The following is a 23,775-nucleotide window of genomic DNA, read 5'->3' on the forward strand; positions in this document are numbered from 1 at the left end:
CAAGGTGGTAGAAGACTTTTTGGCCAGACCAAGCTCTCAGCTGCTTCAGAGCCACCATCCTTTGCTGCTGGCTATGGCAGGCCCCTCCCCATCTGGAAGGGCTCGTGCTTCCACACAGAAAATACCTGAGAGTGATGAGCTTAGATACAAGTCATAAATCAGTGTGGAAAATGGGAGAACACTCTCCTCCATGGATGCTCACATCCCCTTTGGAAACACTCTATCCACACTGACTTGCCTGAGCAGCAGCTGCTGAGCCTTTTCTTTGCTGTGTGTGTTAGTGCATGTGATGGAGAGGTGTGAAAAACAGCAGTACTCTCACAGGGTGTTTCCTGGAGGCAACCCTCTGATGGGGAGCAAGGAAAAGCATGGAAATACCTGCAGAAGAAGGTGTCAGAGAAGACGAGTATTTATATAGGAGGCAAGAACAGATGCATAGGGATGACCAGCGCTGCAGGGGACTTGGCAGTGTGTATAACACACTTAACAGCTCCATGCACAGCCCAAGTGACCAGCTGCGGTCAGGGCGGGTTGTGTTGTTTTATTTTCACTCACATCTACAGTTTATTTCTCTCCTTCCCACTTCTTGACCTAAGGTTGGGCTGGTTTAGGCTTCTTGTCAGGCATACGCTGGAGCCTTGCTGTAAAGGCTGACAGAGGATTTGGTAGGATGGGGTTTGCGACTGGTTCATTTTTGTCCTAAATCTCTGTCCTTGCCATTATTCTCTCTACCTCATCACAGAGCTGCCCCATCAGGCACCTGGCCCATGAGGTTGTGGTTAACCTGGTTGAAGCATGCATCAATCTCTTTCCCTGGAGCCACCCATCAGCTAGAGGTGGTGGCACAGATCCTGTGCACTTGGGATCCTGGTGCCACGTGGAAGCTCTCTTTCTAAGCTCAGAGTCCAACAAATCCTGCTGCAGCAGTGAAAAAGCCCAAAATACGGTTAAGAGTGAGCCGTTTTCACATGTAAACTTGAGATATGAGAGACCTGTGCAACACGTGGCATGCACCCAGCAGGAGACACGGCTTTGCAAAGGCTTTTACAAGTCCAAATGAAAAAAGGATGGTGCTAAATATTCATAGGTGTGGCACAGAGACCACTAAACATGCCAGCTGAGGCAGAATTAAGTTTTGTGCCATGGGGCACACTGGCAGTCAGTGTCAGGACTGAGACATGAGCTGGATTCATCTAAGTCCATGCTGATGTCTATGAGACATCTCCATCCTGGTCAGCACCTTGGGCTGGCTTTGAGGTCACTGCAGAGGTGCTGAAATGCTCTGTGGGGGATGCAGAGGAGGATCCCTGAACACACATTTTTGACTGGATTAACAACTCCTTAAAACCCAGCCAGCTCTCCTTTAACCAGCACGTATAGGGACACCTCAGTCAGAAGAGGTTCCCCCCAAACCAGGAGACATGAATCCCACCCCTAATACAGTATTTCCCAACGCAGAGCCCTCCCCACCACATCTTCCTTCTCTGGGTCTCCCTCCCCCACCAATAAACATGCACGTTAAATATGTAGTCCTTTCTCCCTTTGCATTATTAATGTGAGACGGTTTCTGCCTGCGAGCTATATTTATTATATCCATGTGCTGCGGATGTGTGTGAGAGGAAGATGAATAGAGTCCTGCTAATGTCTAACAAATGCCTCGCACCATTCAGAGATCTCTTTCTGCTGTTGCAAGGCACTGGTAAAGAAGAACACATATTTACTCCTTCTCTCAAGACCTCACTGGCTACTTTCCAGCCACAGGAATGTTTCTCACCACAAGCACAAGGCATTGTTTTTCTGAGTTAGAAAGCCATGCAGCTTTCTTGTATTAAAAAAGAACAAGCCTGCCCTCTCTTCTGCCTTTAGGCTCAAAGGATGGTACCACAGATGCTGTGTAAATAGGAAGGCCATCTCCAGACTAAATGAAGTGCTGTGAGAAACAAATCAAGCTGGGAGAGATATGGCTGGAAAAGCCACTTTAAATTAGGTCTTGCAGTTTGCACTCCAGCCTTAGGTCCCAGCTCTCAGCTATGGTAAATTAAAGGCCCTGCACTCCGTTGTGTCAGTGGATGTTTGCAGCTCAGCAGGATTTTAGTCCAGATTGCTTTTTTATTTCTTTTGCCTCCAAAGAAGATAAGCTAAGATTAAAAATGTGACCAGAGCCTCAAGTCAGAACTCCACTGTCCATTAAACGAGTGTAAATCTACACCGGTGCAGAGCTTGGACTGGTATTTACCTATGACACTTCCTCTCTGAATGGATATCCATGAACACTCATTCATATCATGACTTTAATACACACTAGGCAGAGATAAATCCGTAAATGGATATTTATTGCCATAGAAAACAGATGGCAGAAGACAAAGCTCCCATGTTCTTATCCCAAGCTGCAAGCACGTTAAGAATGCGGCAGGAAACGTCATTCCTCCTATAAATAAATTTTTCTTGAGAAGAGAGAACCCAGAGCTGAGAAGAAAAAAAACCTCATTTTTTCTGCTGTGCAGGCCAAGTCTGAGGCAGGTTTTCCCACGCCATTCTGCAGCTTATGGCGACCTTTGCTTTTGGCAAGGGAGGAGGTTGCCTTCAAGCAAACCCAGCAAAAGAACTCGGGTATGTCTTGCTGCTGTACAAATTTACCAGCACTTTTACTACTCTGAGTTATTGATTTTCTTTTTCTACTAGACAAAGCATAATCCAACGTTTGTCTTGGTATCAATCATTTTTCCGGTATGAATTCAAGAGTGAAGTGGTCGGAAACCTCTCACACCAAGGGCTGTAGTGCGAGGTCTAACAGAGTGGAACTAAGCAGCTCTTGCGGCGTTCGCGGTGGAGTGGTCCTCATTTGTTAAACCCTCTCGTGCAAGTCTCTGTGAGTGATGCTGCGAGCAGTCGTTCTGACACCACGACTAAGTGAGTGCTTCCAGGGAAGCTGATCTTTCCAGTTCACGCTGTTTACTTGCAAACTCTCAGAATGGCATCCAGGTCCTGCAGACCTTTGCTTAGAACCTTCAGTGACAATTTTTTGGATGGGTGTCTTACCTTGACAGCATCGCTACCAACCTGATAGACTGCCAAGCTGACAGCAGAGTTACTCATATACTGTGGATGACAAAGGAACAGTAGATACTTGGGTGCAGAAGTTTCCTAAAAGAGATCTTGAAGCAAGGAACTCCTATTGTGTTGGCTTTTCTCCAGAAGCCCCTCAAGTCTCAAGGTGATGAAATCAACATACAAACTTAGAGCAGTTAAAAAACAAAAAAAAAGCAGCATTTTGCAACACACTGTATTTGAAATGAATTATTCACCAACATTATAGACATATAATTGTATCAAAAAAATAAGAAGAGAATAAACTTAAGTAGCAAAACTGTCACCTGTGTAATGCTGTGATATAATCACTTGTGACTGCCGAAACATCGATTTGAGCTGTTTCATCTGAGCTTTATCTCTTCTGACCTGTTCACAAGTACTTTGGAGGAACTGGTTCTATTTGAACTCTGCCTAGACAGATAAATGCTTGGCGTACCCTCTTGGGTGTCTGGAAGTCGTAATGTTTTGTGACATTTCTAAAAGGTGTAACAAATCAAACCAGACTTTCGTGTGAAATGGATCAGGAGCTGTGCCAGACTTTTTCCCCCCAAAATACATGCAGGTTAGCAGTGCAGGAGGTGAGAGCACAGCAGAGGCTGATGGATAGTGACTGGTGAACTCTGCAGAGTTCGGAGCTGGGATATTGTTCAAATTGGCTTTCAAACGGTTGGAGCTTAATTGAATTTTTGGAAGCTCTGAAGGCCTGGAGACCTCATGAGCAGAGGCTCTGCCGTGAAATTTCCAGTGCCTCAGATTCTTATTTTGACCAGAAAATGAAAAGCTTTTTTCATTACAGTTTGGCACTTGTTGCCTTTGCGCTGGCCAGACCCTGGGACAACAAGAGTAGGTAAGAGGACAGATAGTGGGAGCCAGAAATGAGACAGAAGTGTTGGATTCGAGTGAAGAGAAGGGGACAATGGTGTGAATCCAGTTACAAAGCTCTGGAGGTGGTGGAAAGACTCCTGTAGTTCGTGGACCCTTTTGGTCCTGCCCAACAGGCTTTCTCAGTGCCATGTGCAGATCACACCCCCACCTGCAGCCCAAAGCTCAGGAGCTATGAAGGTTTAGCACCAGAGTAGCTTGCCTCAAGGCAGGGCAAAAAAGACAAGAACTTACCACAAGGAGCTGTCTAGAAAGGTTTTTCCATACATGCAAGGTCAGCAAGTGATAGATAATGGAAAACTTGTATATTTGAAATATCTTCCAAACTATCCCACCTTGAAGACCTAGTCCTAACTCACCTTCTGGCCAGGACTTATGCCTGGAAGGGCTTAGACGTGCCTTCAGATGTGTTCTAAAGTCCAGGGATAGAAAGTCTCCAGACTTTGTCAATTCATGATCTGTACAAGGAATTGCTTAAATGCTGCTTCAAAAATTTCCTGAAAAGTATTTTCAGCTATCAAGTGCGAAGTACGATACATGCCTTTTTCCTGTTCTTAATTTATTTATCAATCTTTAAAAAAAAACATAAAAGTGGATGAGCAACAAACTCAGCCTTCATAGAGCTCTTCCATTTTCACTCTTGAGACATCTTTGGTCCGGACCAGGCACCAACACAAGTCTGATTAAACACCAGCAGTGGCTTTAGGGAAGTTCACAAGCACCAGGACCCTCCTAACCAGCCTGACAGAAATCATGAAAGAGGCTGTTCTGAACAAAAGGAGATCTGCTCTGTAGGTAGTCATGCAGTTTCTATTCTGCTCATTCAAGAAGTTTGGAAAGTTGGATTTAGATTTCAAAAATGCTTCCAAGCTCCTGGTCAAACATTCTGTCTGAGCTTAGCTTGTTTCCTGGTGAAGTACACATTATCCTCATTGTCTCAATCATTTCTAATGGCTTCAAAGAAACAGCGACTTTTCGTTCTACCAGCAGATGGGTATGAGTGATTCTTATACTTTAATTTTTCTAGTTGGGTCTAAAGTATCGAACTCTCCAAATTGCACAGGCAAGGAGCGCAATTAGTCTCCACTTCCCAAAGATACCACATGAAAAGCTTTTGAAAGATAATGGGCTGCAAATTATGCCATTTAGTCACTCTACAATCCAGCTGTACTTCTGGAATATATTTAGAAGGTGTAATTAGGGTTGTGCATGCTTTGAAATAAGTGAGCAAGTTTCTTAACTGAGGTTTAAATTCATTTTCGTTTCCAGCATTTTGTCTATAAAAGCCACTGTCTTGATGGGATGGGACCACGAATATCTATTTTCTCTCCAGGTTTTGCATCATCATAGGTTAGGTAAACTCCATGTGAAACAATAGCTAAGGACTGATAACCTGCAATTAGTGTTGATGCAATAAGCATCTGCCCTTTGGAGATCTATGTGCAGAACAAGTACCTTTTTTCTGCTTTACCATTTTAGTTCAGAATAGAAATCACTGCAAGAGTGAACCAGATCGTCCCTAACTCAAAAGTATCTGCCACAAGAAGTTTCCACCCTGCCAGCTCCCAGCAGATGAGTGATGGGATGACATGTCTTTTGGAGAAACTCATCTAAGAGAGATTAAAGGCTCATGTTCTTGCTAGTGTGTATTTCCCATATCAGCTGCCTTCCACTTGTACCTTCGGCCAGCCTACATTTACAAGTTTGTAATGCAATTGTAACAGTTTTTGCTACCTTTTTAGGCCTCTTCAGTAGTCAAAGAAGAGAGACTAATGTGTGTCTTCTGGTGACAACTCATCCTAATATCTTCAAAGACAATCTAGGATGGGATGAATTTCCCTCTGTGTTGACATCCGTCTTTCATTAACTGTAGAGGGAACAAAAGTCTTTCCAGTTAGAGGAGATAAACACAGCCTGCCAAGTCTGCTCTTCATGCCTGTTCTTGAAGACCAGATCCAGATGGGGCATCCAGACTAGCCCAGCTCAGATGTGAACATCACTAGCTGTGCACATGGTCCTGTGAAACTGTGATTTATCAGCCCAGGGTTTGTCCTGGGAAGTCTTGCACTACCACTTCCAGTATCACAGTATCACAGTATCACAGTATGTTTGGGATTGGAAAGGACCTCAAAAGATCATCTAGTCCAATCCCCCTGCTGGAGCAGGAACACCTAGGTGAGGTCGCACAGGAACATGTCCAGGTGGGTTTTGAATGTCTCCAGTGAAGGAGACTCCACAACCCCCCTGGGCAGCCTGTTCCAGTGTCTGTCACCCTCACTGAGAAGAAGTTTCTTCTCAAATTTAAGTGGAACCTCTTGTGTTCCAGCTTGATCCCATTACCCCTTGTCCTATCATTGTTTGCCACCGAGAAGAGCCTGGCTCCATCCTCGTGGCACTCACCCTTTATATATTTATAAACATTAATAAGGTCACCCCTCAGTCTTCTTTTCTCCAAGCTAAAGAGACCCAGCTCCCTCAGCCTTTCTTCATAAGGGAGGTGCTCCACTCCCTTAATCATCTTTGTTGCCCTATGCTGGACCCTCTCCAGCAGTTTCCTGTCCTTCTTGAACTGAGGGCCCCAGAACTGGACACAATATTCCAGGTGTGGTCTCACCAGGGCGGAGTAGAGGGGCAGGAGAACCTCTCTCGATTTACTAACCACCCCCCTTCTAATACACCCCAGGATGCCATTGGCCTTCCTGGCCACAAGGACACAGTGCTGGCTCATGGTCATCCTGTTGTCCACCAGGACCCCCAGGTCCCTTTCCCTTATACTGCTCTCTAATATGTAATTTTCCAACCTATACTGGAACGTGGGGTGGTTCCTGCCCAGATGCAGGACTCTACACTTTCCCTTGTTAAATTTCATTAGGTTGTTCCCCACCCAACTCTCCAGCCTGTCCAGGTCCCACTGGATGGCAGCACAAGTAGTTGTGGGATTGGGGGAGATCTTGCTTGTCCTTACAGGGGAGTTCTAGGGGGGCATGTTCAGTGTGAAACAGGTAGGCTACACCTCACTTTAGAGAAGATACAAATCAATTTCACAGCCGAGAACGCAACCCAGCTCATTCATGTTGGAACTACTGTATGCTTCTCACAGCTTTTCCCGTGTGGAAGAACAGATGAGCAAGGGCTGGCTCTGTGTAGTTGTTCCTTTAGTCAAGACTTGCATGCTAAGCTTGCATGCTAGGAAAAAAGTGTGCCTCTTGCAATACAGTTTATTGATTTTGCAGCAAATTAGGTGGCTACCATTGGCTTTACCAAAAAATGTCATAGTGGTACCATCCTTCTGGTGGCCTTGCTCTCATAGCCCTGGTGGTGGTCTGCTGCTCCTCTAGATCAGGCTGGAAAACTGCAGCAGAACATGAAGACGATGTTGTCTTTGGAGTCAGAGATGGGCAGAAGGCTCTGCTTCCTCATTGCTGTGGATCACTAGATCATCACCTAAGTCCTAGCAAAGCTAATTTTTGTGTCACAAGGGCAGAAATACATGCTCTTGTCCACCCCGTGGGTGCCTCCACCAGATGAAGGGCAGGTGCCAGGTATCAGGATACTGGTCTTCAGTCGCTTCTCTGTGTCCTTGAGACCATGTTTACAGAAGGAGTCATTCAATTTTAGGAGCCTTTGTCTTTGAGTCTGTTTTGGGGACCTCATGGCATTAGGTGTTTCATTTGGGGACACCTGTGTTCAGAGATCCTGAGGGAATGTCTCAACCTTCTCTGAAGGACAGACCCATGGCCATCCTCTGGGTTAGTTTTCCCCATTTACATGGTTGCAGGCTGGAGGTAAGGAAAGGAGAAGCAGATCACTGAAAACGCACAGTGTAGCTTTATGACCAATGGCTTGATAAAATATCAGATACATCCCCTGAGTAAAGGGTAGCTGGGGGTACAGAAGAGGGACAGGATCCTGATTTTGCACCTTCTCCAAATGCTACTCTTTCATTGCAGGATAGATATAATCTGACATTCAGAGCAATATGTATGTCCTATCAGTTTCTCTGCATAAATGCCTGTATTTACTTCATCTGAAAAAGATGCTGAGATCTGGCTGGGTAACAGCACAGTGAGACGATCAGAGAAAGGGCACAGGACCATTGTGCTCCCCTGATCGGTGTGACCCATGAGAAATTACCACTCTTCAGAAAGGAGAATACCAGTGTCCTTTTCATCCTCCACAGCACTCCAAAAAATATCTCCAACATCTTGCTTTTATTAATCCTTTTGCTGTATATTCAGTAGCCACGGTATGTCCCTAAACGCCACAAGGCTTGTCCTGTGTGGGTTGTAATATTATCCATGATGTTTTGGAACATCTTAGGAAGCTGAACGAGTGCAGCAACAAGTGACTTTCTGTCTTTCAGTCTTCTCTTAATCAATCTTAATGCATCAGCAGACAGCAGAGAGGAGGAAGAGCAAGGTTAAAACCCCACAGGTAGTTTTTCCTCATTAAAGACCAAGATTTTCACAGAAACTAAGAAAAGTGAGTTGCAAGTGTTTCACAGGGTCTCCTTTCCTCAGAGCTGAGCTCAAAGCTGTTACTGTTGCCTGAGGGCAGAGCCTGGAGTTCACAATTTTTGAAAATGCCATCCAAGAAAATCTGTCAAGGCTAATACAATGGATGGGCTATTGCAAGAGGGAAGCTTCGCAATCCTAGGTCACAATTTAAAATGGTTCTGTATGATACATTAGGCTTTACATATTACATTGATCCTCTCCAGACCTCTGCCAGACCCAGCCAGTGCTGCTGTTGCCGCTTGGCAGCCAGGGTGCTTTCAGGGAAAAAGCCAAGGTGAATATCAACATTGTGCAAATCTGTCTGTGTCTGAAGCAGGATCAAACTTCAGGGCTCCCGTTAGCTGGAAGTGCACATCCACATCCCCTTCCTCCCTCCCCAGCATCTCTCCACCCAATCTGTGCTTGCAAACCACACCAGGGACTGGGAGGAGGCTTTCTAATTTTCACAGTTTCCACTCTGAAATGTTGAAAAGCTTCCTTTTTCCATCTTGGACTTTGCTGTAATGCAGCCATTGTGTATCCTCCTCTCAACTTTAAAACGCACCAATAGTGGCAGCTTCCTGCAGATGAAAAAGGGTTTGCTTCGGTTCCAGCAAGTGGGAACCCGGCCAAGAAGAGTCATAAAACCAGAGGACGTTGGTTTTTTAAAAGCACAGTTATGTTAGTGCATTCCAATGCATCCAATCAGTCACCGGAGAGCCGTTAAAGTGGCCTTGGGGCCAACCTCCAGCTTCTGAAGGATGGTGTCAGGGGAGAGATAAGCAGACTGATGCCAGAGGGTGATCCAGCCCCTTTTCCTTACAATCAGTCACAGCAGACTGTGCAATGCTGGCCAGATTCTGAGTGGCGGCAGCATTTTGAAAACTTTTAATTCCTGAGCTTTGTTTTATACTAATCCATAGACACTGTTATGTGCCCTAGACAGAAAGGGAAATTCCTGACAGATTCAGGATGAGGGTGTAGGCAGCATGAACATTTTCCTGCAAAGGCCAAGAGATGCTGTGAGGTCTCTGATCATCACTTACAGAGCCCAGAACTGATGTTTTCTCCAAAGCCAGCACCTTCCCTTCCCCAAGAGTCTTCTATTTAAGGGGCTCAAGGTGGAAGAACTCTGCTTTGGAGGGAAGGGAGCAAAACACTTCTGAAAGTCAGGACCTTTTAGAAAAATTTTAGGTGGAAACCCAAAAATCCACGTAGTCTGGATCACTTGAGAATGGATCAGGCATCTTCTGCAGCTCGGGATATTTACCACCATGCTCTTGCATGCAGCTCCTCTCCCATAAGGTCAGAGCTTTACAAGGAGAGACTGTAGGACTGGCCTCAAATTCCCTGGGCACTGGCCTCCAAGAAACCCTCTGCTGTTTGCATTTCATAACGATTGCCTATCAGGGAGGCAATGACCATCTCTTCCTCCCAGTTCCTAGCTTGTGAAGCCAAGAAATACCAGCATGGAAAGGTCCATGTTCTCTTATCCCGGAATGAACTGACCACGTCCGGTCAGATGGGGACAGAACCCAGAATACCACCTACGTGGGCTTTTCTTTCCCATGACAGTTTCCCAATCAGAGCTTGAGTAAACATGAGGTCATCACCAATTTATAACGGCTGAGATTTATGTCTCTCCCGATCACATTTTTATAGAAGCAGCAATATGCTTTTTTTTTCTTGCTATTCTGCCCATATCTTAATCACTCCTCTGACAAAACCAAACACCCAATTTTAAACCAAACAGATTCACACAGGGTGTATCCTGCCAAGGCAGGAATTCTTGTCTGACTGGACCACTGCCCTGTACAGTGTTGATTTTGCTAGTCTTCAGGCATAAATCTTCACAAAGACTGTTTTTCTCCCTGCACAGAATAAGAGCCCTATTGTTACAGCTACGAGGCATTTGGGACATATCTCCATTGCTCTTTAGACCAAGGCCACCACTTAACGGGGCCATTCTCATAGCTGAGTACCCTGTTTCATCTCTTTTTCGTGATGGAGAAGAGTGGTCCTAGGCACTGTACCTGGGGAAAGTGAGGGTGATGGAGTTGTTGCTCTCTGTCCCCTCTTTTTGGCTGAGCAATGGTTTGGAGGAGTGTTTATACCAAAATCTAGGCAAAAGCACCGTGATGGAACTTTGCAGTCAGATATGCTCCTGCTGAATCCTGCAATAACCCAAATGAGGTCACTCAGGACCAACTTTATCTTGAAGTGCCTGGTTTGCACAAACTGACACCTTGGCTCTACGAGGGAAGACTTTCCTGGCTTTGTAAGGTTGTGGCATGGCTTTGTCAAATGATGCCTGTCCGTAATGAGACCTAACCCCCTTTCCTACCCCTATTGCCAGGGCCTTCAGAGGTTGTTCTTCAACCCATTTGTGCCTGGCTCATTAAGGGCAATGGACTATGCATTGTCTGGGGGGTGAAGGAAGTCATGCAGGGACCAAGAACCATCCTAAACAGAGATGGATTGGGAGCCAAACCAGGGCAACATAACACCAAGAGCCATGAGTGCAGATCAAAAGACCTTCATCCCCATGGGAGTTTCTTGTCTGGGTAGAGATCCTGCTGTGACTGAGCTGCATTTGGAGTCGCATGGGGTGCGTGCTATGCGGGGCCTACAGGAGAGGGTATAGCGTGGCATTTCAGGCTGGCACAGAGCGACTGGTGGGAACTGCCAGTAGAAATGAGGCCAATCTTGCATGTGGTTCAGAGAGAATTGCATGGATAGAATATATGCCCTTGAGCAATGAAGAACTGAGTTTATTTCAACCACATAAAGCTATGCAACTTGTGAACAACATTAGCTGGGTTTTGATCACTGTTTTTTTCCGAGCTACTGTGGTGCTTGGGCAGAACTTCCAAATCCACCCTTTTCTTAAAAGTTCCTATACTTGTTTTCCTTAGACTTGAGACTTCTTTTTTTAAAAAGAAAATCTGCCATATCCTTCAGCTGCAAATGATTTAATCATTCTTGGCTTTGTGTGATCTGAATATTTTCTTGTTCTCTTGCTTTGCAGCTGTGACCTACTTAATTACAAGCAGGAAACAAACCCCAGAACCATTAGACATTCTGCCTGGCTTGAAGAAGGGGAAAAATATAAAAATCTCGTGTTGTTAAATACTAGGATGTCCTTCTTAATAACAGGAAGTCAAGCTCCAGATAGCAACAGTGAACATTTCAATTCTTTGTGCACCAAGATAAGGACACCAAAGAGCTTATGGATTCTATTTTTTATGGCATGGATGTTTTGGGGGCAGGGGAAATGACAGCCACTTCTAACAGCCAAAGTGGGAATGAGTCATAAATTTCTAAATCAAGAGAGTAAATCCTCTTTGTTTTAACTTCTGAGCGGTTTCAGTCTGCTCTCCATAGAGACAATGAAGTGACTGACTTGCTGCTTCGATCTGGCAGCTTTAGATCCATTTTGTCCTCTTTTCAGGAGGTATGAGCAAACAATGTAGACAGTGAGTTTGGCTTCCACATTGCAAGTCATCAGGTTGGAAAGCAAAGCATGGGGGAGTTTGATTAACTGCACGGCACCTCTGCTGATGGAGTCTGGGCTACTATTTATACCTCCTGAAACTCTGCACCCCGTCTGGATGTGCTGGTGGGTCTGTGGGTGTAATCATAGCTATAGAAAACAGGCAGAGAAAGTGAAAGCCAGGACTGCCAGCCTCTGCGACTGGCTTTCCCACACAGGCACTTCATAGAACCATAGCACCATAGAATAATTTTGCCTGAAAGAAACACTGAAGATCATTGAGTTCAGCTGTTGACATAACACTGTCACTAAACTGTGTCCCTAAGAACCTCATCTACACATCTTCTAAACACCTCCAGGGATGGTGGCTCCACCACTTCCCTGGGCAGCCTGTTCCAACGCCTGACAACCCTTCCTGTGAATAATTTTTTGCTAATACTAAATATCCTAATATCCTAATACTTCAGTCCTCTTTTCCCAGTTTATGTGCAGCTCTGATAGCAGCTCAAAAATACAAATCTCCCCAAGCACCATGAGGCAATAGAAGCTGATGTTTGCACAGGGTTTTAAGCTGAGCAGCAACAGAAGCGCAAGTTATCATCTTCTGTCAACTGTGCATGCATTATCACTGTAGATGGCACCGATCCAGTGCTGTCCTACAATGCAAATGGAGATTTTCCATTAGCACAAGCCACAGGGGTCTGTGTTTTGGGAGCAAACAGGGTAGAGGTCAACTCTTATGCTCTACTGAGAAGGTCTAACTGGTCCCAGCTGGGGAGATGTTCTCAGCATGAAGATCTACTGCAGCACAGTATTCCCCCTACATTGACTCCTGAGTTTCTCATCTGCAGATTAATTGTGCTTTGGCAACAGAAACAACCAAACTATCCCACATGAGTCAGTCCCAGCGCAGATGCCATAAATGAGTGTGCAAGTGTGTGCATGCACTACATTTTGCAGTGCTAACAACTCAGCATGGACCTCTCTACCCCAGATCCGCCAGAGCCATCACCTTCCTCCAGGGAACCCTGCCCACGTGCATTTAGCACTGCCTGGATGTACACAGTGCTACTCCCACAGGGAAAATATACATCCATACCTAGTCTTCACTTCAGGGAACATTTATTCACACATAGTTATGCCCATTTTGATAACCAATGTAGGAGCTTTCAACACAGAGGGTACGTTATCGATCCGAGATATCTTAAGTATTTCTGCTTTTTGCTGTATAACTCTCATGGAATACGACCACTTGGCTTTCTAGCAGGCTGAACACATATTTACTTTTTAATGTAGAAGAGTCCCTTGAGATTTCATAGAACCTGACAAATGTCAGTGAATTAATCTACGGAGGAAATGAAGACACATAAAGTTATGTGGCTCGTCTAGTGTTGCTCAGGAAAACGATGACTTTTCTGGAATAGGACCAGATCTCTCTACATTTCTACTCTGAAGGTCATATTTGACCTGTTTATATTATATTTTTTCTCTCTGTTCAGTGATAATTGCATCCTCACCAGCAAGGCAAATATTTATTCGTGATGATCACAAGGAGCTTCAGAATAAATTAAATGCATGGGCTTTAACTTAGGCATGAACAGGCTTTCCAACCCATAAGCAAGATCAAACGTGAGAAATCTGGACCACTGATTTTCTAAAATATGTTCCCTTTGCCCTCCTGCTTTCTAATGAAATGCTCAGCCCTTGTCTATGAACAGAAAGGACTTTGTATTAGTCATTGAATGCAGTGAGTGTTACCACTGGGCCTGAATCAGACAGACTACTTAAATATATCTGCAGGATAAGTTGTAAGAAATATTCTGCTGAAATGGGCCATTTGTGCTGTGTGTAGGATTGTTTTGCACAGACAGCAAGGCTGCCCTTCATTGAATTATCCATCTTGCCATAGGGCAAAACTGCAGACTGACTTTTTATGAGCCACCGGATTTGTCCTCTCTCCCAAGCAAACTGTGCCCATTTAGAGACACCTGCAATGGCAAGCAATGCATCCTCCAAACCACAGCTCATAGCCAAGGCCATTGATTTCTGACAGCTTGGCCATCAGCTTCGGATAAGGGGTGAGAAGAACAAGCTAAATGTATAAGCCAAAATGATGCGGCCACATGAGTATGAGTATGGGGGAACCTCTCATAAAGGGAAATATTGCTCCACTCATTAAAGGAATAAAAAAATCTTTGAAACAGGAAAATTGTAACCGAACAAGTGCATGACTTCTTTGAACAGTCAAGTGAGTTCGGTCCCTAGTCTGAAATTCAGTGCCTACCTGATGGATACAAACATAACTTCGTCTCAGGTTCATATTGCTTCACCCCTGAAACTTGCTGGAGGCTATTTTGACACAGGCAAATAACATGGAAGCAAAACAGTTCAAATGGTGGATGAGCTTTACATTGCCCTCTGTTCACACCTGCCTCCTAAGCAGGCTGTGATTTTTCTTTCTGTGTTTTCTTCTGACCAAAAATAATTCTCCTGAGCATTTCTACACCTAATATGAGAGAGAGCAGGGTAATGATGAACCTTGTGGCAATAGGCACATACAAGCATGTGCTGCTTTGATTGGACAGCCTGGTCACAGGACGTTACAGTCCCCAGCAGGATTAGAGTTAATCATAAGCTTGGGTTTCCAAAGTGAATAATCGTATTTAAGATCTCGCCATTCACTTTCTGCAGCTGTTCTGCACTATTTCCTTAATACGTTGTCCTGACCTACATCCCCTCCTGCAGACTCATCCACCACAGCGTTCGTGGAGAAAGAGGATTGAATAGCGAATCTCTGTCCAATCTCTTTCACGTTTCTGCGTAGTAGAAGTGAAATCACTTTAGCTGGTGGAATATTACAGACAAGTACGAGCCCGGCTTTATAGGATTCACCTACTTTTAAACCTTGTTAAATCACTAACACAGCTTACTTTAGGAAATGGATGGGTATGATTTGAGGATATGGCATAGTCTCCTGTGTTAGTCAATAAAAGCCTCTCTAAAGTGAGGACACGTTCAGCCTTACACAGAAGGGGCTGCTGTTTGCATAACGATAATACTCAGCACTACCAGAGCACTTTACATTTTCAAATAGCTTTAGAAATGTGGATCAAGGTGGATGACTGGAATAGTAAATTTTCATTCCGTTATTACTGTGAAGCAGCAGTTCATTTCATTATGGAATATTTTAGGCCATATGGACTCGTGAGAACATCTTGAGGAAGCTGGCCAAGATTTCTAACTCATGTTTGTCCTAAAACAGCAGAGAAGTGTTTGATTTCTTGCATTTTCTCTGCAGGAGGGTTGTAGGGCTGCCAGTGGTGGCAGACCAGGGGGTTTTGGTGGTTATCTGTGGTTTTGGTAGCATGTGATGGGTGGGAGTTAGAAGGTAACTGAAGTGGTTCAGTCAGAGCCATCATATTTGCTTGGGGCAGCAGATCTTTGGGAAGATGCACCCAAGTACAGCTTCTTGACCTACAGCTCTGGAGAGGTGACCTTGGGGCGTTGGTATCTCCTCTGAAGTCTGTGGAGGTTCAGGTGTGATCACCAATCCAGGTCTTGTGGTCCAGCCAGACCGAGACCATGAACTTATAGCAATACAAAATGATTACGGGGTCAGCAGACCCTTAGTTGATCAAAGTTCTGAGCAGACCCAGTATGGATATCCATAGAATCACAGAATCACAGAATCAACTGGGTTGGAAAAGACCTCAGAGATCATCGAGTCCAACCCTTGGTCCAACTCTAGTCCGTTTACTAGATCATGGCACTAAGTGCCATGTCCAATCTCAGTTTAAAAACCTCCAGGGGCGGCGAGTCCAGCACCTCCCTGGGCAGCCATTCCAATGCCTGACCACTCTCTCTGTAAAGAATTTCTTTCTAATATCCAACCTAAATTTCCCCTGGCAGAGTTTGAGCCCATGCCCCCTTGTCCTATTGCTAACTGCCTGGGAGAAGAGACCAATCCCCACCTGGCTAGAACTTCCCTTCAGGTAGTTATAGATATAGTTACTTTATTTTAACTTTCTTTTTAAATTCTGGTGAGCTTCCTTTGCGTAGGACATATATATATTTATAATATATCTCTCAAAGTCTGCAGATCTGCTTCTGCAAGTCATATGCCATTCCCAGCTCCTTTTAAAACCCTTCCCTTAAACATTTCCTTATACAGAGTATAAAACCTGGCATAGGTACAAGAAATAAAGCCAATAATATCCATTCATTGCACTTTGCTCCTGCTGGACATGTGGTCCCTCCTTGAGTGGCAGCAAGGCTGCTTGTCAGAGGAAAGGTGGAGAAACCCAAATGGGTTGTCATGAGGGATGAGACCACCTTGGTTGGGGTGGAAATAGGGCACTCAGAGCCTCAGGTTCTCAAGTGCATATGGTGCACAATGTCCATTTGGAAATCTTTGCAGAGTTTGTGGTCCAGAGCAGTCATGGGAGAAAGGACACTTCCCCCCTGAGGGCCCTGGGTCTGTGTGGGCACATTTGAAGGAAGGTAGGTTGGTTCCTTCTCTGTTTTTATCACTTGGCAGTGGGCCATATCTAACTGTTCCCGTTGTATCAGACAAGAAAATGATGCTCCATTAAGGAATAAGGAGGAAAATGCAACTAGTTAAACATCTCAGAAAAACAACTCCAACAGCAGAAAGCGTGAAGCTGCGACATGAAAGGGAACTTTAGAAATGAAGATCTAAGAACATGAATCCTCTTAACATTATAGAGAAATAAAGATCAAAAAGGGTAATGGATTTGAAATAAGACCTAAAAGACCACAGTGGGCTGGAGCTGCAGGGACCGCTGGGGCCATATGTTGAGTAGAAGCAAAATGCTTCTCTTATGTCTACAGCAAGCTCAAAGGAGGCTGCTCTCCACCCGGCATGTCTGCCTTTCAACATACCCAAATTCATCCACACCCATCGGAAAGCTGTGGGCAGAGATTTACTCGAGAGCATGCTGGAAAGAGATGCTGAACTCTTCCTTCCAATGACAGAATATACAATCATCCTAAAGGCAAAACACGGACCCGTCTCTCGAGCTCCCGGTGCCGGCAGCATCTACCTACACCAGTGCACAGCAGTGATTTGCAGGGTTTGCAGTGAGGAGGAGCTGTCTGCTGGGGCTGGGTTGGGAAGTCCACCCTCAGGCTTCAAGCCTTGGTGACAGACCCATGAAACAACACAGCAGCCTAAAGGGTTTTGGGTTTTTGGTGTTTTTTTTTCTTTTTTTCTTTTTTCTTTTCTTTTTTTTTTTCCGTGGGAAGCAATGAGCTATTTTTATAGCCTAGTAACAGCCTTTAGACTGTCAGTGAAACGTGGGAGGTTTCATAGTAAATGTTTTGCCCCACATTTTCTCAGAAACAGTGGGAAATAATCAGTGCATAATTATACGTTGGAAGGAACTGCAAATGGCTATAGATCTGCATAGAGTGCAAAGGCCTTTTTTTTTTTTCCTAATTGACCTTAGTGGAGGTGAAACTCATAGTGTATATCAGCAGAAGAGCCAAGTTGCTTATTCTTGGTAATTTTTTCTTCCCTCTTCTACCATTCTCAGTAGCAATGACCTCTTCTGGCCTTTTTAGATAAGTGACAGCACCTTTTGTGTTATCTCCCTGGAAAAGAGCACTTTTGGTGGTGTATCCCTTGGCTCTGGAGGGGACAGTCTGTCTTTGCCTGAGAAACTTCCACGGTTGCAATTCACTCGGAAGCTGTGAGGTGGGATGGTTAATCTGTATTCAGGCAGATTTTACCCCCTCAAAAAAAAAATAGTATGTGTCTAATCAGCAGGAAAACATCCACAGGAAACCAAACAATCTGCTCTAATCATGAAGGTAAATCTACACACTGAAATGCTCGCTGGGCCTCCTATAGACTCAAGTGACTCCTAAGGAGACTGCTCCAGTCTATCAGTTAAATAAATACGTAGGGGAACTGTTTTCAGAAAGTCTGATTATGTCATCAGCCGAGTGAAAAGGCTCCTTCAGAGCTGCCTTCATCTGTTGAGTAATTACTGAGTAGGGACGGGGGGCCAACAGTCTCCTTTCAAGCATATGGAAAGACTAGATGCACATGTGGAGTAGCTAATTTTAAAACTGCAGCATATCCTCCATTTCCCCTCATCTCCCCCTTGCAGAATACCAAAGGGGTTAGGTCACATCCCAGAGCAATCACTTGCTATGGTTTCTTTCCCCACTCTCTGTTTTCTTTTATCAAACACATTTCTTTCTTTTCCTCTCTTGTGCTCCCAGGCAGAGATCTTATGCACCAGACTATAGCCTGGAGCAAATATTGTCTAGTCAAGTTATAAATATTAAAAAAATTCTTCCAAATGGGGCTTTATAATAGAGACGTTCCTGGTCCCTTCTCTACATCACCATTAACGGAGACAGTGTTACCTAGTTTACAGGCAGGCAAAGATATAACTGAGTGATTATGAGCACAGGGAAACTACCAGCACATGCTGGACACCAAGAAAACAGATAGGCAGGGACAGAGAGAGGAGGAAACAAAACTACGTTTTGCATAGTAAATAGCTTCTAACAAGTTTGAAGGAAATATTATTATGATTTTATTACCATATTTTATGATGCCACTCTAAAAACGAAGTCCTGAAGAAGCAATTAGGCTGAGAACATGAATTTTGCAGCTGTATTTTCCTGGCACTCCACCTGCCCTGTCAATGAGCTGATGAGCATCCTCATGCATTGCTTGCTTTGTGGCCTCCAGTCCTCAAAGATCAAATTATGCATGGGGTTAGGGTGGGACAGACACACAGAAAATCAACCAGAGATGAATATTCCTGCTCCTTCCCCATCCAGGGAGTTGAATCAGAGAAGACATTGAGGTTTTGGGGAGATTATGGCTTCTCAGCTTTGCTAAAGCAGCAGCTTCAGGGCTCAGTCCATGCAGGTCCCTCATGATTTCAGCTCAAAGTGGTGGTGTCCTGTCTACCCCTCTAAAAAGTGCATTCTCGGAAATGCCTCCATGTAGGCATTCCCCAGCTGACTCCCATCTGCTTCCTCCAACTCCTTTTTGTTCACATTCCTCTGACGGGACAGTGAAATGGGTGAAAAATAGCACTATGGGCAGCTGTCTCCAAGAGCGCTGGTTTGCACTGTGCCTTTGGTAAAAATATTTCCACCTCAGTTTCTCCACTTGGTTATTAAAATTTAGCCCATTGTGCAATTCAGCTGGACAAGCTGTTGCAATTTAACTGCGTGATTTTGTGGTGATTTAACTGAACTGCAAAATCCTTGTGTTGATAATGTATTTTCGCCCTCAGTGGACCAGCTCTCTCAGCCCACCTCATCATAGGTGCTGACAGCATTGAAGTCTCCACCCAGACAAGCGGCTCCTGGGGGGAAGTGGACAGGGAACTTATCTCTTGTCAACACCTATTTTAGGAAGGGATGCCAGAAGTGGATCTTTGCATCCATAGACTAAAAAGGGTGTTTTGGAATCTTATTCATCTTGGAGAGAATAGCATTGCGTTCTCCTGGGCGTGCTCAGATGAGACCCACCCTTATGAATGTAAGCTCGACAAGGGTTAAAAATACATCCACACCAGCTGAATCAGACTGATTTTAAATGTGTGTTGTTTAATCCATGCAGCTTTCCAAGATATCACTCCTCGGGTAAATAAGGTGCTCTGCAGACTGTTGCATAAGTTTCATATGAAGACTAAGTACCCTTCTGAGTCCAAAACACATAAAGGCTTCAGAACAGACAGCTGGGTGGAAAAAAGTCTGGAGTGTAACTGTGCAGTGGCTAGTCAACACACGAAACCAAAGGATGAAATGTTGCATGCGGCAAAGCTGTCTTCTCAGCTGTTCTTTGGGAGTGTTTGAAAGAGTTAAGCCCAATACTGGAATGTCTTGGGAATGTTGGCAGAGGGAGAGCAGCAGCTTTTTTCCTCCCTCTGGATGGAGTCCCAGGACTGAGCTTGCAAAGTGATGACTTTGGATCCGAGTTTGTTTCTTGGTTCTGCAGCAGAGAGCTGGGAAGTGATGTAGTGTAACCAAGAAGCCCTTTACAAGGGACGTACAATTGCCTTCCTAAGGCAGGAGACGTATTTTTACCTCTTCCCTGCTCATTTCTGGGAGCAGCAGAACTCGCTTTGCGAAGATACAGAGGGAGAAACCACATCCTGAAGGGCGTATGCGAAGGGAGAAGGGCACATCCCCAAAGAGTTTATTTTGGCTGCTGGTTTTTGTTGTCGGGTTTGGTTTGGTGGTTTGGCATTTTGTTTGGTTTTGTGTTTTGGGTTTGTTTTTTTTTTAGTTTCTTTTCCTTCTCCTCCTTTGATGGAAATTGCAGTGACTTTTTAACCTTGCAGTTCATAAGGCGCCTTGGGATTAGCTGATCTTTTCCGAGGAGGGATTCCGGGGTGATTCACACGGGGAGCTGGCATGGCTGCCGTGCTCTTTGGCTTTGAGGATCTGCTCTACAGCTGGGACAGCCTGGTGTGGAGCCTGACATCCCGGGCTCTGAGGACTTGCCGCTTTGGAAACCTGAGGGTCCTGCAGCTCATGCTGAAGCCATGGTGCATTTCCAGAGCCGTTTATCAGGTAGGGTTACAAAACATCAGGCCAGACCCTCAAATCCTGGTGCCGTAGAGGGGAAACCCCTGGGGATCTGCACAGGGTCCTGTCCCATTCCTAACAAACCACTTCAGGTCTTACCACAGGTGGGTGGGCAGAGGAGACACCGTGGACAGGGGAGGTCTGGGAGGAGAAATGCAGGTTTTTGAGATGGTGGTGGGTCTCCCATGACTGAACAACAACCCAAACTCTCCTTCCCATGGAGCAGAGGGAAATAAGTGAATGTAAATTAAGGGTCACTCTGCTATATTCCCTTTCCTTGAGCTTTATATTCATAAGTACACTCAGCCTTAGCTGTGCTGCATCCTCAAGCTGTCCCTGTGTCTGCACAAGAATAATTTATAACTTACCCAGACAAAAGGACGCCTCAAGACACATAACCTGTGGAAAATGGGCAAACACGGTGGGTTTTAAACTGTAGTAGCACTAGTTATCCTTGTGCAATGCCTTGTGACTGCTTAGTCTTGCAAAGTCCGAGGAATCTGATTGTCTAAAACTTTTATTTTACTTTGTGTGTGTTTTACGTGGTGTAGAGAAGGTTGGGGCTTGGTCGATCGGCATCTCTGTAGAGTTACGCTAACTTCTTGCACCTTGAGGCATAACAAAACAACTCTAGTGAACTGTGTGTTTCTGAAACTGGCTAAACTGGGTTAAATAATCACAGCAAAGGCACTAGAACTGGGTAGCACTTTGAATAGCAAATCATTCCAGTCCATAGATGAGCACAGGTTGAAATGATACTGTAAACCAACCAGTATCCAGCTCATCTGTTTTTTTAATCCGCCATAGACAACTGAGACTAGACATTTATTCTGCTGCAGTGACAAACCCGTTACAATATTTATCAGCTTCACAAGTCTGGCTAATGCTGGGTGCTGGACTGACTGATTGGTGTTTGCGTTTGGAAAAGGCATTTTCTGCTACTCCCATTTGCTTGGCATTTTGCTGTTCCTGTGCTTTGGAAGTCTTCATGTGCAAAGCCAAGTTATGCAGAAGCAGCCAGATTAAAAGCCTGTAGAAGTTGTGTGCGTTGCTTAGAGGGAGACCAAGGGAAGGCTCTTTGTAATTTCAGCAAGCTTTGAACCAACGTCAAACCATGCTCTGGTTTCAACAGACTTCAGGAATAGATTTTATGGGATTCTTTGGAGTTGGGCAAGCACAGACAGCATGTTTAAGTATTTGTTTTTTTCCTGAAAGATGCCTGCAGCCAGTAACACAAACCCGTTACGCAGAAGGACCCCTTGTCCCACTGATTGCTCTGGTGGTCCCAGGGCATGGCTTTGAAACCCCCATGAGAGGTACCACAGTGACGGCTCCAAGTGAGCCAAGCTGCCCTCCCCGGGCTGCGCTTGGTCTTGGCTGGTGCCAAGAACCTGGAGGTCAGTCTGTGCAGGGACTGCCTGTGGTGTGGGGTTGTCTTGTCCTCTCTCTTCAGCCTGCTTTAGGAGCCTGAACTTGAGGCCAATTATCTCACACAGGCCTGGGAAATGGGAGGGGGAAGCACAAGGGCTCAACTCTGAATCCCCTCTTGACCCTCCACCCATGTAAAACCATCCTCAAAAACTAAGGAGTTAGTTTTCAGATGTGACCAGATTCTGATTACAAATAATCTGTCCCAGCCTACTGTTCCTCAGGGGGTGCCATGCCTGTGACAACTCCTGCAATCCATGGTCTTTTAACAGATTTATTCTTTTGCGAGCACTGAGCACACGCACAAGTCCACTTTTTCCATCATGACATGCACACATTTTCAACCATCCACCATGGCATTATATCACGTTCCAGGCATGTTATTCTGTTGCCCCTCTTTTCTAGAGTCACTAGGGCAATGGGACAAGGAAAGGTCCCTCCCTCCCCATCCAAACCAGCATCAATGCAGCCTGACACTCACAGGGCAGGGTGAACTTGAACTGTTGCTCATTTCTCAGACAGAGCCAGTGAACATCTGCAAAAGCTCAGTAAATGCCCGTCACCTTATTTGTCAATGCCCACGAGCTTCCAGTTCTTTGGAGAGAACCCAAAAATGGTGGATCAGGTACCAGGACAGTTGCTGCTGGGTGGAGTTTTACTTGGGAAAGGCAGGCATCTCATAGCTCATTGCCACAGAGAGCCAGAAGCGGTAGTGTTATTCCTGGCCAGCATAGCTAACGTTTATATATATTAAGCCTAACAGCATTTCCTCCAGTAGCTAGCATCCTCCAATTTAAACACTAACGGGGTATTTTAGTGGAATATTTATTGGACAGATGGTTTAATCACTTCCCAAAGACAGAGACTTCTTCCACTGTTTATTATTTAGATAAGCAAATGAGCTCTTGAGCATGCCATTAGTAGTTTTGTTGCTGCAATATGTCCCTGTTGCTACTGCATCTTGAGAATAAAGTAGATCAGCTGTAGGACTTCTGCATGGTACCAGAACACAAACAGCCCTAAAAAGAAACTTTAGTCAACTTCATAAAATTAAGCAAAACTTTTCATACTGTGAAAGCATATATATATATATATCCCTTTCTTTTATGCTTTTTTCTTTGAGTTAATTGCATCCCAGTGCATCTCTGCTTCTGGAGCCGTTTGTTGGCTCACCCTTGCTGAGAGGGACTTGGGGGTACTGCAGCAGCGTACCCCACATCGTGGGAGAGGACTCGTGTCCTCCTCTGCACCACCAGCCGAGACTGGGCCTCCCCAGGTATGACACCAACTTGAAGAATGTTTTGGCATCCTTTCCTTAGACTCTTGTCTCCACAACATCAACAAAATACATAAAAACAAATCTAATAATGTACAGAGGGCACGGTCCAGATTTATTGCCAATGCAACAGGCAGTGGGTTCTCGAAAAGAAAAGGAGTTCCAGGAATCAGCATAATCAGTGTAATTCCCCTTATTTCTGACAAGTGAGACTTTGCTTTCTTTGCTCTTGGGAAATCAGCAGCAATGGGAAATCAGCAGAGGCAGATGGAATAGCAATTTTGGGGTGACGCTGGCTGTGGTGGTCAGGATCCAGTCCCTCTTGAGATTTCAGTCTTCAAATCCAAACAGACACAGCAACCGGAAGCCTGGACTTGCTCAGGTTGTGCTGTGAGCATTAGGTGTTACAAAATAGGTTCAAAAAATATACAAATTTTCCCTCTTGGTCTCCAAACTGGGTTTGACTTTCAGAGATGACAAGTAAACCCATTTCTCATTGTCTTTAAGTGACGCTGTAGTACTCACAA

At 44.9% G+C, this 23,775-nt stretch overlaps 1 protein-coding gene across 10 annotated transcripts in view; it reads left to right on the forward strand.

Annotated features, from left to right (window-relative positions):
- The window catches only part of FRMD4A (FERM domain containing 4A), a 395,327-nt gene that overhangs the window by 180,337 nt on the left and 191,215 nt on the right, over positions 1-23,775 (forward strand). The window contains exon 1 of one of the 10 annotated variants that reach the window (XM_065049251.1): positions 19,801-20,529. The exons of 8 other annotated variants lie outside the window; for them this stretch is intronic. In XM_065049251.1, coding sequence (XP_064905323.1) covers positions 20,371-20,529 — 159 coding nt within the window. In that variant the 5' untranslated portion in view covers positions 19,801-20,370. Of the gene's footprint in view, positions 1-19,800; positions 20,530-23,775 lie in introns of those variants that run through there. One more of the 10 variants, XM_065049250.1, reaches the window with a different exon arrangement.

The sequence above is a fragment of the Columba livia genome, chromosome 1 (genome assembly GCF_036013475.1).
Source record: "Columba livia isolate bColLiv1 breed racing homer chromosome 1, bColLiv1.pat.W.v2, whole genome shotgun sequence".
Classification (NCBI taxonomy): Eukaryota; Metazoa; Chordata; class Aves; order Columbiformes; family Columbidae; genus Columba; species Columba livia.